The 17,041-nt window shown below is 43.4% G+C and overlaps 1 protein-coding gene across 1 annotated transcript in view; it reads left to right on the forward strand.

Moving 5' to 3' along the window:
• The first annotated feature begins 229 nt into the window (after nt 1–229).
• NINJ2 (ninjurin 2) overlaps nt 230–17,041 on the forward strand; it is a 42,173-nt gene continuing 25,361 nt past the window's right edge. The window contains exon 1 of the mRNA XM_058805739.1: nt 230–412. Within this exon, the coding sequence (XP_058661722.1) occupies nt 380–412 (33 nt within the window). The 5' untranslated portion in view covers nt 230–379. The remainder of the gene's footprint in view (nt 413–17,041) is intronic.

Raw genomic sequence — 17,041 nt, forward strand, 5'->3', positions numbered from 1 at the left:
GGAGGGAAGAGATTGGGATGGCTGTGGCTGCTCAGGCCACGCCAGGAACCTCTTGGTACCCTGGCAGCATCCCCAGCTCCCTGCCCGAGTGAGCTCATGGGGCTCAGCTGGGCTCGCAGAGGTGGCACCACGCACACGGGTGCCATGGAAAGTGTAAGAGGGCCACTTGTTCCAGGGCTGGCTGACAATGAGGAGCCGCTGGCAGCCCCCGTGTCGCCCCCAGGCCAGGCCAGGCCATGCCAGGCGGGCGGATGCCGGCACACGAGCACATGAATAGCGGGTCTGTTCCAGCAGCTGCGCCCTGCCCGGCTCAGAGCTCCGGCAGCAGCGAGCGCTCCGCTCCTCGGCCGTGGGGACAGAGCTGGGGACACGCACAGGGATGGCCTCGGACAGGGACAGCGCCAATCCCCACGTGAGTCTGCCTCGGGGATACCCACGGTTTGGGGGGGACGTGCACCGCTTGTATCATTTGCTCCTCAGCTTTGGCACTGAGTTTCCTTTGAAAACTCAGTTCTGCTTTTTTCCTCTGCTCCCCTTTGAAGAAAAACCAGTGGCAGGATGTCTGCTGTGTTCTGCCAAGAGCAGTTATGAGCCTTTCTCAAAAAAAAAAAGAGGGTTAGAAGAGGGATATTACTAAAAAGAGATGCTTTTTAGGGAAGGAAGGGTAGGGGAGGAAGAGATTAGCCTTCAGCCCTCAGAAGGAGGCAGCACAAACTCTACAAGCTGCATAAGTTTGATCTGCCCCTCATCTCACAAAGCCTTTCTCTGTTTGGCAGAAAGTTCTCTCAATCTGGAGAGGAGAAAAAGAAATAAATACGGCAAACAAAGAGGGAGTGCAAAGGCCAAGGTTTCCTACGTATGGTTTACAGAGAAACAAAACTTCTTGGTGAAGCTCTTTCAGTTCTCTGTGTTCCTGCTCTGAGTGTTTTTTAAGAAGGTAGAAGTGTTCCTACTCCGTTTGTGTTTTTTGAGAAGGGTGTTTCTTGTGTGCAGCGCGCGTTCTCAGAAAGGGCAGCTACCCAAGGGTTGGGAAAAAGAGAGGAAATGGAATCAAAAGCCCAGATCACAAACACCCATCAAACCTCACAAGTTCCAGTCCAGATCTGCACTTCAGACAGCTGTGAAGGGAAGAACATGAAGCATTGCCTAGGGCACAGCTTCCAGCCCTGAGTAGGTGGTATAAGGGTCCCAACTTTGCAGCTGATTTTTATGTCTGAAATGGTCTTAATCATCCTTAGACTTGGCAGTGGGGAAGTCACTCTGGGGCCATAATTTTTGTTTCTTTAGCCCATGTCAAAGAAACTAAAATGGTAAGATTTGTGCCCTTGGAAATAATCAGGACAATGTTCCTTAACTAGAAAGAAGGACTGAGACTCCCCAAACCTGCAGAATGTACCTCCAGTGAGATATTGGGTGTAGAGCAGCTTTTGAAGACCTGGGAGCTACTATGCTCAATAAGAGACACAATTAGTGAGGAAGATGCACAGGTAGCTATGACAGTGAAAATGTACTTTGTTAAGACTTTATTAAGGGGGAGATAAATGTTAGTCTTTCCTACAACTAGACAATAAGGGGGAAAATATAGACATCGTTAAGCCAGGAACTGATGGTAAAGAGAGGACAAGAAAATTATGCTAAATAAAAAGTCAAATTAACTCCCTGTATGTTAAATCACTCCACTGAATGGAACATTTCAGGTCTATAATGAATTTCAAGTCCAGGTATAATAGATGGAAAAAAAATTAATTAAAAATCTTATCGACCACTGCAAAATTTTTGGTGTAGAGTTTTCTCTTTCAAGCCACCTTGAGTTCAAGTGAAGAGCCAAAAGTGATCACACCAGCATCTTTGGCCTTTACAATACTCAAATAATTAAGTCCAGAAGGCCAAAGGTTCCTTGAGTTGCCCGACTAAGGAGAACATCCCATCTGTTTCCAGAGCAGGGAGGTGTGGAGTGTGCACCACTACAAACTGCCCCAAAAACAACTGTGCTGCTAAGGTTTCCTTTCATGGGGAAGGCAGCAGGCAGCACAAAACACAGGTGAATGCACACAGACTCTGGCAGGCTCACGATCAGGAAATTCACAGATCCAGGAGAGGGAGTGTTACCCACTGCTATAATAAATTAAACCCCTTAACCAAACGAATCTAGTTTGGTTCAGACTCCAAAAGATGCAAAAGCATAAGCTGCAAATGGACCAAGAGCTCCTCTGGCTTCAATCTGCTGTCTGAAAACTCACAAAGAAGCAGGGTTGACCCAGTGAGCATCGAGGCATGAGCTTGGAACACCAGCCATGCGATTAACACATGAATAGTGAGCGCCTTCTCCAAGACTCATTTATCAAGGAACAAAGTAAGTTGTGGGTACAAGGAGTCTCATGCATACCTTTACTATCACATGTAATTTGACTGCAAGCCAACCACTTTATTCTATAAATAAAGGCCTGAGTGAGCCTCCTTTGAGCTCTCCTGGCTGCATGATTTCCCCTTGCACTTTGACAACCCTCCAGGCTGCCTCTCAAAGCAGAGACCTTTTACCAGCAGCAGATCTCTGGTAAGTGATTGATACTGCACAGAACCCTGTGGTATGGTAACTTTGATTTCTGCCCTGGTACCTTTGATCTTATCTCAGGAACTGTTGTTTTTTCTTGGTAACTTTTACTTGCACCTCGGTAGTTTCAAATCATTGTTTAAATGATTGCGCTGTATAATAACTGACTTGCCATCAAATATTTTTACAGCATTATATTAAAATCACTTTCACAAATACCTTTGAAGATGATTCTTGAAGTGATCTAAATCCCAAATCGTTTGTTCATGACAAATTGGTGTAGTTGGCAGAGTCCTGAATCAGGATTCAGGACAACAGCTGAGACAAGCAGAGAGTCCTGTAAATGATGTGACTTGACAAGTGTGAGGTAAGGGGAGGAGTGGTCAGTGGAAGAGGAAAAAAAAAGTGGTTTTCAGTGGAAAGTACATTTAAAAATCCTCCTTTTAGTCCCTGCTCTGAGCAGGGAATGCAGAGCAGCTATCTCCTTGGCAGTTTCCAGCTGTGGGTTTGGGAAGATCTCGGGGAATGTGCACTGCACACTGTAACTCCTGACTCACTGCTCCTCAAAGAGCTCCTGGATGGAGTAGCAGGAACAATCAGGAAATTGACTATGATACAATACAGAAATAGGAGTTTGTATTTATAGACTGAGGGTCCTGTGTCTCAGTCACAGTTCCCTCCTAGCATTTCTTACTCAACAGGGACAGGCTGGGCGGGTAACTCAATTTGAAACAACGGAGCTTTGTCCTCATGTAGGAGACAGCAGGAGAAGGAAATCAAGATTTAAGAAGGCTCTAAGGAGAACTGGTCAGTCCCCAACATTTTTTGCTCATTCTGAAGCATGAACAGGAGCTCAACCAGCAAAACTGAAAGTGTCTGTAACAGGACTCCCACATCCAGCATGTCATCAGCCTGTGGAATTTGCCATCTCCTGGGGCAGGTTAGGAGGTCAAATATTGGGGCGAGCACACATAGAAAAGAGGTCGAGAGGTCCAGTAACAATATTTACAGTTATGCAAGCTAAAAAAGGTACCTTCAAATTCCATAAGCCAATAGCAGGATAAAAATAAATATTGGAACTTTTCAGCTCCCTACAGGCCCTGGCACAATTGCTGACCACACTACAAGTGGTAGCTCGTATTAGAGAAATTAGACACCAGCTCTCTGGAAGTGGCACCTATGACTGCTTTTTAACAGCAAGAAGTGTCTCCCATTAATCCACTTTCTCCCTTACAAAAATTCCCTTGTTCTGTGTCTTTCCAAGGAGTCTGCTTTCCCATTCTGACTTCTAGGAAGACCAACAAAACCTCAAATGGTGTAGAGAGAGGTGCAAAAAGGAAATGGTGCTGAAATAGAAAAAAGCCACAAGATGTGCAGCTTTACTTGGTGTATGCCAGCCAGTCAAGTGCTAAGAAAATAAATAAAACAAGAATGAAAATATTTCAATTAAAAATATTAATTTACCTATTAAAAGGTAAAACTTAGACATTATTTAATCTGAATTATGCATTTTTGTGGTTTCCAAGTGAAACTTTTACCTTCCTCTATTGAACACCTGTCATTGACAAGAAACCAGGCAGAAAGCAGTGTCCTGGTGAGGTATAGCAGAGTACATCCTGAGATAGCTGGGATCTGAGAAACACATTTGGGATGGAAATAAAAAAATCCAACAAGACCCCACCACCAATCTCCTTTTGCTTCAGGAAACACAGGTTTATAAATTAGAAGTATGGCTTTGATAGAAACACTGGCTGATTTGCCTGTACTTGTTTATGCTATTGTCCCCCTGACTTTTTGTCCAACCCTTCCAAGAGATTTGCAGGGGGAAGAAGGGAGGAGGGAGCCATGCAGGACACTTCTTTCAGCAGCACAAGGCCCATTAAATCTGTTCAGCTCTGTACCTCAGCTCATCATCTGACATTCCAACACAACCCTGTTTCATTGGTGATTTAAGCCAATGTCCCAAACTTTCAATGGGGATGACTGAGACAACATCATTCCACCACTTCCAGCCCAGCAGCTGATACTAAATGGCTCCATAGTTTTATTAGATTTATATTTTTATGTTTCCTTGCAGTTACCTTCTGTACAAATGGGATTTGTGCTGGATGAAATGTCATCCCTGTTCATACTGCAAAAGAGGTTCTATATTGTATGTTGTGTCTTTCTTTTTATAGTTTCTTACTCTTTGGATAAAAAAAAAAATTACAATCCTCTGGGATGAGAAGCAGAAGTAATACCTCACCATTTAGGGAATCTTTCATACTTCAAAAGTAAAAAGAGTAAACAGCTAAAATAATCATTCTGGAAAACAGGCCCTACACTGAATTTTTTTTGGCAGGAGTTGCTTCATGAATACCTTGAATGGAAAATACATCTGTGGAAATAAAGACAGGTTTACAAGTAACTTGCAAGGGAAAAAAAAGATTTAAAGTAATTGCATAGTTTACTTCCAGTGCTCAGTTTTTGACCAGATCTACAGCAGGCAGACTTTAGAAAGAGATAGATATTATTTGGACAAATAGAGCCAGCTACAGGTCTAACAGTGTGGACTTTTCCAAAATGCCCACAAAACAATTGGAAAGTCCCCCTTTACCACAGTAAATCCCATCTCTCACATCCCCCTTTCAGTCTAAATCTGAACACACAGAGAGTGTGCTCACAGCTGGGCTGGACTTTCAGTTTTTGGTATTTTGTGGCTTTAACTTGTGCTGCAAGGCTGTGATGTGCTTACAAGTTCCTGGTTTGGGCATGTATTCAGTAGCGTTACCTGGGCTCTGTAATTTGGGCTGGATAGTGAAAATCTGCATTGAGAAAGAGCCTTTCAAGGAGAAACCTAAGTGCTGCAGAAAAACCCATTTCTGTGACATTGTGGATCCTTGTACATTGTGTGCAATCCAGTCATCAAGAGGCTGAGGAGCTCATCTCACTGTGTTTGTAACTAAACTAACTCAGTTACTCCAACCTTTCAAGCAGGATCCCACTCCCAGGGTTACATTTCATCACCTACACCATTCACATAACTCCCAGGGTTCCACTCCATCTCCAACACCATTTATCTGAATACCGGCAAAGCTGTTTCAGAGAGATAAATTCAAAGGAAACTGCCCACTTTTTGTCAGGATAAAGTTCTGCTTTGCTGTCCTGCAGTGGTTCCTGGGAGGATCCCACACCTGTCCATGACTGGGAGTGCATGGCCATGTACAGACAATAGAAAATCTCCTTTCAGTGGCACCTACCCCTCACTTCAGAGCAGTAATCTGAAGGTTCAGGTTTTGGTGTAGCCAGTGGAGAAGCAGGGAAGGCCCTAACACTAACAATGATTGCTGTCACCAGTGGATGCCACCCAGACTGCAAGATTTCAGGCTGCTCCCTGAGAGCAAATCCTTTACAGGGCTTGGGCAGAGATTCACTGTGCTCCAGTCAGTCAAAAGGCAGGTGTCAAACAGGTTATTAGACTCTGGAGCAAGAGTGACCCTCTGCTTTTCTTCCCCAGCTGCCAGGACCTGAAAATGTGTGCAGCATTAGCTGTGCTGGTCCCAGAAACCAGCAACACTCACACCAGAACACAGACAAATGTGTCACAACGAGCTGAGGAGGAGGAGACTAATTCTTGCAATCAGTACTAATTAGTTCTTGGTTCTGTTGTCAGATGTGACATTTCCCCTCTTCCCTTTACTTTCCTCCTGCCAGCTCTACCTGGACATGGCCAGATTTCCCTCTTGGGGTGAATATTTGCTTAGGCCCTTCCCAAACATAGGGATAATAGTATTTTTATCTTGAGTTTTAAGATATCTGGGGAAAATGAGGCACATGTGGAGTTAAATAAACCCTTGGAGCATCCTTACAGCAGTGGCTGAGATGGACCCTCACCCTTCACCTTATGAGGGGCAGTGAAAGAAAAGGAGGAGTATGAGGGGCAGAGCCTCAGAGAAAAAGGAAAACAATTGTTATCTCATTTGCTTCTCCTGTGTTGTGCTCACGTTTGTTTGGAGATTGTTTCATTGGTTTCAAGTGGATTGTTTTGACTTAATGACCAATCAGTGTCAAGCTGTGTCAGGACTCTGGAAAGAGTCACAAGTTTTCATTATTCTCTTTTTAGCCTTCTGTAAGTATCCTTTCTGTATTCTTTAGGATAGTATTATATAGCATAGTATAATATAGTATAATAATAAAATAATATCATATTAATATTAAATAATAAAATAATATAATAAAATAACAAAATCATAAATTAGCCTTCCAAGAACATGGAGTCAGATGCATTGCTCCTTATTCTGTCTGTAAACCCCACAAATACAAGACGTGCACATTGCAGATTTGAGTGCACAAGGAGTTTTGGCTGCAGTGAGTAACCATAATCCTGGTTATGGTGGTGGCAGCACAGCTCTCCTGTGTGGCCAGCAGTAAACCACTGAGACATCTTTGTGGCTGGGAATCCTCTGCAAAATGAAATATCTGTTAAAACACAGCTAAATCGGATTTTTCTATCTTTTGTCAAATAGTTGCCCTTCTCACTTTTATTCCATCCTGTGCCTGAGAGCTGATCCATGAACCTGCTTCTCTCTGTTTGCCCCCAGTTGATACACAGGTACAGCATTTTCCCCTCATTTACCACAGAAAAAGGAAGTCCAAGTCACCCCCTCTCAGCTCTTTCTGTAAAATCTGTATTATTTTGCTCTGCTTCTCTGCTGAGAACCAAAAATGGGCAGCACTTCAGGCATACAATAAGCACACACAGAAGTGTGGGCTTCTCCAAGTACAAGAAGGGTGAATGGGCATTTTCACTGCCATTTCCCTGTGAGTCAAGTGTTTATAAAACTGTCTCTGGGGAAAGGCAATACAACAAGTGAGCTCTACTACTGTAATCTAGACTGCCTCAGGTATGTAAACATGGAACAGAAACTTTTGAACTGGACACCAGAATGATGGAAGGGCCCAAGTGCAGAGGCTGCAAGATGCACATCAGCAGTTACCATACACCTTGACACACTCCTTTGAACTAGCCAAGCTATAATTCCTGGTCAAATTACATGAATCAGATATGTGACTCTGTAATTACAGCTGTGAAAACCATTATACACAGGATCTTAGAACTTTCTATCCAAAATAACCCTTGGGGAAGAAATTTCTCATTAAGCTGCTTGGGTCAAGGTTCAGTGAGTGCTGGAAATTCTGGGGGAATCCTGTTGGCAGATTTAGAGAAACAAGAACAAGAAAATGAGATCATGTTTTGGTTTGTGGCTTGTTCATGCTCTCATGGTTTTTTTCTTTATTTTCCCCCTAATATTTATGCATATTTGCAGGAGGTCTCTCTTATGCAGAATACTATTTTGTGAGATTTAAAAGAAGGCCCAAATTCACCATAGACCTTGATTATGTGTCAAAAATAACTGCTCCTACCAATCTAATAAGAGCCAAAGGGTGGCCAACCATTCTTCTGTAACCTATGTTTTACTGAAGGACTATTTTTGCAGAAAATAACAGCACAGAAATACTCTCCCAGGACTTGTGTGAGAACCAAGTTATTCTGTCCCTAGTTTTCCAAGAGTGCTATGAATATCAATGAATTTAATTTCACAATCTCCACGTGGAACAAGAGGTGTTTTCCTGGCTATTTTACAGATATTAAGTCAAGGCAGAGATGGTTAAATGAGCCCTGAGGTACCCAAGGGCACACCAGTGGAAGGTGACAGGAAATCCTGAGCATCTCTGGATGGGCAAATTGCCACAGAGCAGCATTCTTTGGCTCCATCTTTGTTCTCACAGGTTAAATTCTTAATCTCCATCAATTCTTGAAGGAATCATTGGAGATTTTTTCAGTCACCAGAGAACACTCTGTTACTTTACACAGTGCAAAGAAGAGCATTAACTGAAGCTGTCAATAGGACACCACCCATAACTCCTTCCCCTGCTGAATGCTAACTTCAACAGCCATTGCAAACAAAATTTTGACACACTTTCAAAAGTTCAGGCACACACAGCTGTGTTTGCACCTCTTTCTTGCTGGAACCAGAGTCACTCAACCACACTGGTGTAGGATGAAACCCCAAAGCCAAAGTGAAACACACTGAAATACGTTAAACAGAAATTCTGACTCAGAATGACCATACAAGTTCTTGATGCAACTTTTCAACTTGAACTTTGCACCTCCTTCTGGCTGGTTCAAGACGAAATGTTGCTGCATGTCCCTGTGTGATTTCAGGCTGTGGCCACACAGTTTTTGCTGACTGGAGCTGGAGCAGGGAGGTTCATCCTTCCTCATCACCACCATCAATAATTATTGCTCCCTCAATGCAATGCTCAAAGCAATCACTCTGTCAAGACTGTCTGGGCTAGGAAACCTCTATTGCTGAGTGTCTAAGCTAACCCAGATCATTGTGAAAGAACTTGTTTCAGGAATATGTCTGGACACAGACAGAAATAGCAGCTCCTTTACATCTATATTACTGCCTTCATCTATATTACTGCAATGGAATAATGGCTTGAATTCTGGAATATTTCTTATTATTATAAGAAACATAATTATATTGTTACAGTTGTGGTTATGTTAGCTGAAGATCTAGTTATTCCATGATTATCAGAAGACAACAGCTACAAATCTGGGTTCTTCTTCACTTAGTTGTATAAAAGAAGGCAAACAGTTAACAGCTACAAATACAATAAAAATTATTCCTACAGAACATTGGCACCTGGGATTTTTCTCATCTTTTACCCATGGTGACACCTTGACTGGAAATCCACACTGATCAGGGAGACACCCAGCAAAGGATTCATACACTACAAGAAAATTTTCTGCGCCGCTGTTTTGTTTTAACCAAACCAAAGATTTGAGCTCCATCCTCACGTGCTGGATTCTTGGGAGCTGACTCTGGCCCAATTCCTTAGCCAGCCCCCACTTTTGGCACGTGGTTGTGAAGAAGTTGCCGAAGGGAGCTGTGTCAAAGGGCTTTTCCTCTGCTCCTAATGGCTCCACGTACAGGCTGGAGGAATCTGAAGCGCTCACGAAATGTGGTTTCTCTGCTGGTGTTTGCTGTTCAGCTGGCTCAGCAGCTCAGCCATTTAAAGCCATTGTGAGTGGATTTAGCACTTGTGAAATAATGCTGGCCTGTTCAGACCCACAGAGGGATGGGCAAAGTCCTCTGGTACAATAAAAGCCCCTCTCACCTCCTTCTCCTGCCTGTGAGGAGCTGGGGTGCAATGGAGTTTGAGGGAGAAAACTACAAAACTACTCACACCCAGGTGCAGCTACACAGAGATCAGGTGGAAGAGACATGGGCCTACCAAAATATAAAAAAAGCTAACATGTTCAGAGGAAGGAATCACTTCAGTATCAAAGAAGCAGAATAAAAGAAAAAAAAAGAAGAAAAAAACCCACACCAAAACCTCACTGAGTAAGTAGAGGGAGCAAATAATGGAGAAAGAAAAAAAAGAGGAGCACAGCCCCAGAAGAGAGCCCCAGCAGGGTAAGTTCCATAAAATCACATCCTCTGAATGCTAGTAAGCCAAATTGGGGGAATAGATACAAAAAACAGAGTCCCAGAAGTCTCTGGGACCAGAAACCAGAGAAGATGGAGCACCCCATGTCCTCCTACTTTGAGCTACTGCATATAGCAAGAGGTGTGCTTCATCCCTGAGCTGTCCAATGCCCAATTATCCTGCTGAGACCATCAAAAGAAGGAGATAACAGGCACTCTGCAGATCTGTATCCTTGTGCAGAGATTGAACTCAGGCCCAGGCTCAGACAAGCAATTCAAGAGCAGATGGCAACAGGTCTTGGTGGCTACTAATTAGATTGGCTTTTGGTCAGTGATGTGGGGTTGAGGAGCCCTCTGATTCATTCCCAAAGCTCTGCACTGCCTCCAGCCATGAGCCTACAGCTGAGTTATGAACAGGGTCAGTCTTGCAGTGTGCAGTTTTTTGCCAGTTTTTCCAAAGTGGCAGCTCCCTTGCAGGTCCCTCTCTGGAAGGGGAATGGGCTCAGGACTCAGCTGTTGGCCACTTTGGTGTTTAGGATGTTTAACACTCAGGTGTTTAGGGCCAGGGTGCTTCCTCTTGCCTCACTCACACTGCACAAACAGGGACATTTTCCCTCCTGTGGGAGCAGCTGACTCAGACCCTTGGCCAGAGGAAGGGAAAGGTGTCCCTGTCATGACCAACAGCAAAGAATGGCTAAAAAATAAAAAGATGCGTCACTCTGTGGCTGCAAATGATAACAATACATTCCTCTTTATCCTGATCCAAAAGCAATTTTTCCCTTCCTTTGTTCCCCTCCCTGTGTTTTCCTATCTGCTGAGAACGTGTTTCTCAGCTAGGAGCCCAGTCAGTCTGTTATTGGTGTGCCTAAGATCATTTTCACGTTCCTCCCATTTTTTTGTTTTACATATTATCAAATGACTTGTGAAAAATGAAGTTAAGCCAAGCAAACCTCCAAGGAGTTATGCAAGAGCAAGTAGCCCTGAGCTTTACCACGAGCCCTGTACATTAAAGAGGCACGTCCATGGATGGATAAATCAGTTTATACAGGGATAATCAGGGACACATTGTGGGTATGTAGAGATGAAGATATGAAGGCTGGCAGGTGCTGTTCCCAGTGGCTATCCCTAAATCAGAAGGCACTGTCTCCAGCCCTGCTCTTGACCTCTCTGAGAAATGAGGTGCAGTATCTGGCCAAGCAACTCCTCCAGTCAATTCCATGCAGATGATACAATTCCATGCACACGATACATTTGTACCCTGCACAAAGTGCTGCTCTCTCCTTATCATCTGCTCAGTGGGCGTCATGGTGAGGCTGATTCAGCAGAAATCAGAGCCATTCTTGTGGGAAGTTGGTGTCAGGAGCAGCCAAACACACAGGCTGAGAGAAGGCTGTGATTCACTGATCACAATCTTTTACAAGGAAAGATCTATGGGTTTTACAGGCCCTCTTCTCCTCCTGGTGTGTTGTGAAGGACAGATAGGGCTCTGTCACTCCTCTTGGTGGGGCTGCAAATGATAATTTGCGGACCTAAAATTGTGGGTATGTTGTATCTGTTACAGAGCAGCACTCAGTCTGCCTTTTGCCCAAGGCACACACGTTACATACACAGTCAATGCTGACATGTTGATACCTGTGAGCACAGGGAAATTCACATTCTGTACTCGAGTGCTGCAGGAGCTGAGGCATCGAGATGATGCAGGATGGATTACAAGGTGAAAGGTCTTCAAAAAGCCCAAGAAAACAGAAATTTCATTGCCAGGGTAAAAAACTGGAAAGAACAACTACAATGATTTCTCTAAATATTAATAAAATCCCCTGTCTCATGGGGATAAATATATATTAAAAGTCACTGGTCATGGTAATCATATTAATGAGTGCAAAAAAGCCTCTTTTGCCCACTTTGTCTGGTCATGTCAGCAGCAGAATCAAACAGTATCAGGGTGCCCAGACAGAATATGAGAAGTCGTGAATAAGAAAAAAAAGAGGCAAGCTGGTATTTCTTTTTGCTGGGTTTTGTTTAGGGGTTTTTTTTAGGAAAAAAAAAAAAAAAGACAAAAGACTGTAGTGAGTGCACAGAAGGGCACCACAAAACCCCAAGACTGCTGCACAACATACTGACAATAAAGCTGAGCTGCTCCAACAGGGGTGAGCTCTGCTGGGAGAGGCAGAAACCAGAAGGGAAGGGAAGGGTGTGATCAGGAGTGAATAAACTGCAGGGATAAACTCCTCAATCATTTCATGCTAGGTGTTGCGAATGTTTCAGTGTGCAACTAAAACTGGGAACTAATATGAGCCATTTGTCCAAGCCCATGCTGAGTAAGGACCACCACAACTGCCCTTCAAACATAGTAAACCAGTGCCCAGTCTGTCCCACATGGCCCAGGATTTTTCTTCCTCCTCTCCAAATCTTTTATCCTTCCTCCAACATGCAGGAGCTCATTTCGACACAGCCTTGGCTATCCCCTTACAGGAATCCAGCTTCAGCACACAATGCTTACTGAGTTAACCCCACTTGAAATCCAAAGCATTTGTTCTGCATCAATGGTTCCCACTTCTTCTGTCCCTTGGCCATCTTGAAAGGAGAAACTACAGGATAAACTCCAGGTACAGTGAGAAAGGAATCATAAGAAACTCCAGCTCCTGCAAAGTTTTGTTTTCCCACTCCAAAAACTTAACGTGTTCAGTGAACGTGAATGTTTTTTTCAGAACAAGACTGCTTGCAAAATCTGGGCCATCAATTGTCATAGAAATTCTGCTTTAATCCCCTCCCATTCCGGCTCTGAGGTATTTGCTTCCCCAGTCCAGTCTCCTACTGAGGAAGGTCTCCTTTGCTACACCCTTTTCCAAAGGTCTCTCAAAGCAACCTCTACTCAGGAGATCCCTGAAAAACACAATTGTCACTGAGGGGATTTGGGCCTCCCTTTAAATTCTGCCGTGCTGCACTATGGCTCCTCATTTTAAAGTGAGCTCTTAAAGGCTCTTTGTCTCTTCAGGGTTGAAAGTTGCTGACTGAATGTCTGGGTCCAATTTTCCTCCTTTAACTGGCCATTCTCAGCTGTGCAAAGTGTTTGCATAATGCCACGGGATCATTCACACATCAATCTTATTTTACATTTTGAGCCTGTTTTGCAAAGGGGTTAATGAGAAAACAGAACACAACCTGAATAATAAGTCACCAGAAAAAAACCCACTATCCTAATTCCTTAATACAGAGCCAGAACAGCAGTTCCTCTCACAGAGGGAAGAGGATGGACACTTTTCTAATCTGAGAATGCAATTCCCAGGGACAGTGTATGAGAAAACAGCAGTAATCTACAGAACACCCAGGAACAGTTGTTGAAAGATTCCCGGGGTGTTACTCTTGGCAGGACATCAGGTTCCAATAAAACCCTCTGAAAACACTAGCCCAACACCAACAATAATAATAATAATAATTTACACAGATGAAGAGTCTTTTATCTCAGGCTCACTGCAAATGATGAATGAACTTCTTGAGGAGAGGTGAATAAAACTGATGCTCCACAGATATTGCCACTGATTTGGAGATGTGGAAAATAGTTTATTGTGTGCAGACTTTGGAGGGCACACAGGAAAGAGTTAACACGTAAAGGCAAGCTTGGCAGCATTCTTTGTGGTGAACTTACAGGGATATGGTATTGTATTTTTTAATGTTTTCAGTAAATCCACTGCTGGCATTCCTCATACACAACCGGAGCACCTGTACACAAATCAAGTAACCAATGATTGCTTTGTGCAAATACACAGAGCACTTGCTGAGTTCATTCACAGCTACTTCACTCTGATGTGAAATTCCATGTATCCTGCTTCAATTCCTTCTTGGCATGCTCCTGTATGTTTTCTGAGACTAGTCTGGACTTGAAATCTGTATATAACCATAGATAAGTGTACGAAAAGTTATGGACCAGAAGTGAGACATTGGTGTAGGCTGTATGTGAAGTGCCAGAAGTTTTGGATCCAGATTTTCACTTTGCACTCTGAGCCATTCCACAGTGTGGCTACTTTCACAAAGCCTGAAATCCTGCATCTCTCTGGGTCACACATCAATCTCAGCCCATATTTCATGTGCCATACTGTGAAGATGTTGCTTGTGGTGTCACAGTGGCATAACCTGCAGTGAAATATGACTTCTATTGCATCAGGAACAGTTTTTATGGCTGAATTGGGTTGCATGTGACTTTTTGGCACAAACACATCATCAAATGTTGCTGCCCTGACCTTCCCTAAGAGATCTTAAGAGCACAACATATATTGAGATAAATGGCAAATGGTTCCTTCCCTCAGGGTTTCTCAGTTCATATTCTCACATGAGGATTACATCTCGCTCTTTGTAGCCCCTTTCAGAGACAACATCACTCTTATTTCCCAGCACAGCTCTCTCCTCAGACAGCAAAAGCAGTTGAGCAGTCATTGTTTGTGCCTGGAGTAGAGACCATGGAATTTCTACTCACAGCTTACACGAAGGAAATGATGAGAACAAGTCATGTTTCCTCTGTGTCATAAAGGTAACAACAACAGCAACCAAGGTTTTGCCAAGGCAGCCCCAGTCTCAGCAGTGACTAACAAGCAGAAAGATTAGATATTGGGATGATCTAACAGCCTGCTGCTCCCAAAAGGGGGAAGCCCTGCTCCTCTTCAGCCTCTGACCCTTTGCTCCCTCCTTATCTCCTGCTCCCACACTCATCCCACCTTGCCCTTGGGATGGAATTTGCCAAACCCTTTCACAGACAATTCAGCTCACTAAAGCTAGAAAAAGTGGTCTCTTTTAAACTTTTAAAAAATTATTATTTTTATTGATTCATTTTAATTTAGTTTAGCTCATTGAGCTGGATTGGCTCAGAACAAAGTCTTAGGAAAGCAAAAGTGCAAGAGGGCCCAAGACTCACAGCAGGAGCATTTGCTCTGGACTTTTAAGATCCTCACAGCTACAAGGTGTAGCCCTCAGAGTGGAACAGAAGATACTCTGTGGCTGCTAGTTTCACTTTTTTCTTATTGCTAACCATAGCTACTTTCTGAGAAAATTCGGCCAAGTCAGGAAGCAGATTAGCAGAATAATTGGTGTAATTCAGAAGCTGTATTCAGCTACAAATGAAGAAGAGAGAATAATTCTGCCCTCTTGGAGCTGTATTATACAATAGCACAAAAGAATGAAGAGGGAAAATTGGAATTGATGACACATAACTGGCTTAGCTTATATGGGTTGGACACAGCATGATGGCAAGGTATCACAGCCTCTAGGAGCTGTGTAATGCTTTACTCACTATCAGATATACCCACATGGCTTCCCTGTGGCTTGAAACAGCATCCAGCACTGAGCTAAAATACAGAGAAGCTCCCCAAGAGTCACTGCAGCATTCAAGTCCATTTTCTCTGTCCAGTTTTCTTGCCCTACACCTGGAGGCCACCTGGTCAGAATCCTTAAAGGACCTTCAATATCAGCATTACTGGAGGGTTTTTGCCTCTCTACATGTGTACATGCAGCTGTTTCTTTCAGCACTCAGTTCCCCTACAGAGGGGACAGAGGTGCCACTGCTGTTGTTAGGTTAAAAGTTTACAAACTGGTCTTAGCAGCTTGTTTGGAAGTTAAAATCTGAGAAAGTGAGCCGCTCCCATCTTCCCAGATTCTGCTTTTGAGCAGCCCTATCGTTATGGGCAGACATTAGGGAGATTTCTGTTGTGTTTAAAGAATGTTTTGGAATTTCTTGTCCAGCCATCTGCCCTCAAAGCTCAGCAGATGACTCACCAGCATTCACCTCGATTTGTTACTGAGCTAGAACTTTGATCCCTCAGCTTCTTGTCAAGTTTCACTCTGTATCTTTTCAGAAGCAGATCCTGTTCTAAAGCAAAAGAAAAAACAACGTGGGAAGCAACTCAGAATTCCAGTTTCCAAAAGCTCTCGTGCTGAATTCCCTGAGCTCATGTATTCCTGGAGGCATTTGCACACATAAATCACAGCTTGCTTACATCTGGCACACGCAGAGATCTCACTGCAAGATGTGAGCTCACTTCACATGTGCTGCTGCTCTGCAGATAAGTTTGGAGAAGTTCCTTTGTAATCAGGAGACACAAAACCTGACTATTTTGCTGATATTCTTTATGCATCAGGCTCACTGCCACTTTCTGACAAAGTTTCTGCTGCCTTGCACCCATGGGATTACCAAAAGAGGTGCTTTTCATCCTTGGCAAGTAAAAAAGATATTTCCACCTCCCAGATGTTATTTGTTTACCTTGCTGTACCTGTAAAGTGATCACAATTTGACCAAGCTTCAATTTCAAGAAAAGCAGCTGCCTAAAGCAACAAATACCATCTTACCCAGAGCACCCCATCCCACCCAGGCTGGAGAGTTCACTGCAGTCTCACACGAGCAGCTCACTGTTTTGCTTGCATATTCAGCCCCAAACATAGAAGATATGGCCAGAGAATTTCATGCTAAAAATACCAATCTTGCACCATACCCAGGTTATTTTACCACCTTGTACCAGGGTAAGTGCACATCAAGTGAATTTTTCAGAGTGGTTTGTGGAAATTCCTTTGTAGTACAGCATTGATCATATCTCTCTCAACTATAACTTTTTTTCCTGCAAGTGGGTCAGGTTCCTTCTGGGTCCTAAACAACAGCTTTTGAGAGAGGAATATTTTTGAGAAAATAATATTACTCTTAACCTGGAAATTTACAGTCTGGTCAGAACTGCTTTGAGTTATACAAGTCCAGATCTGTACTCCTTTCATAACTTCTACCATGGTAACAAAGAGGGCAGTGCCATGTCTGGTCCCTCAAGCTCTGAACTGGTGCCAAAGATAACCAGTTATACTGGCATAATTAATTTTGATGCATTAATAGCCCAACAGTTTTTGTCTTCACCAGCTAGAATATTTGCCAGCAGGATTTGGCAAACATAACAAAGATTTTTCCTCCTCTCTTAAGAGGGAGAACAATCCCTGATTTTAAAGGACAGGAGAGGAATCCTCATTTAGGGATTAATCATCACTT

Source organism: Ammospiza caudacuta, chromosome 5 (genome assembly GCF_027887145.1).
Source record: "Ammospiza caudacuta isolate bAmmCau1 chromosome 5, bAmmCau1.pri, whole genome shotgun sequence".
Classification (NCBI taxonomy): domain Eukaryota; kingdom Metazoa; phylum Chordata; class Aves; order Passeriformes; family Passerellidae; genus Ammospiza; species Ammospiza caudacuta.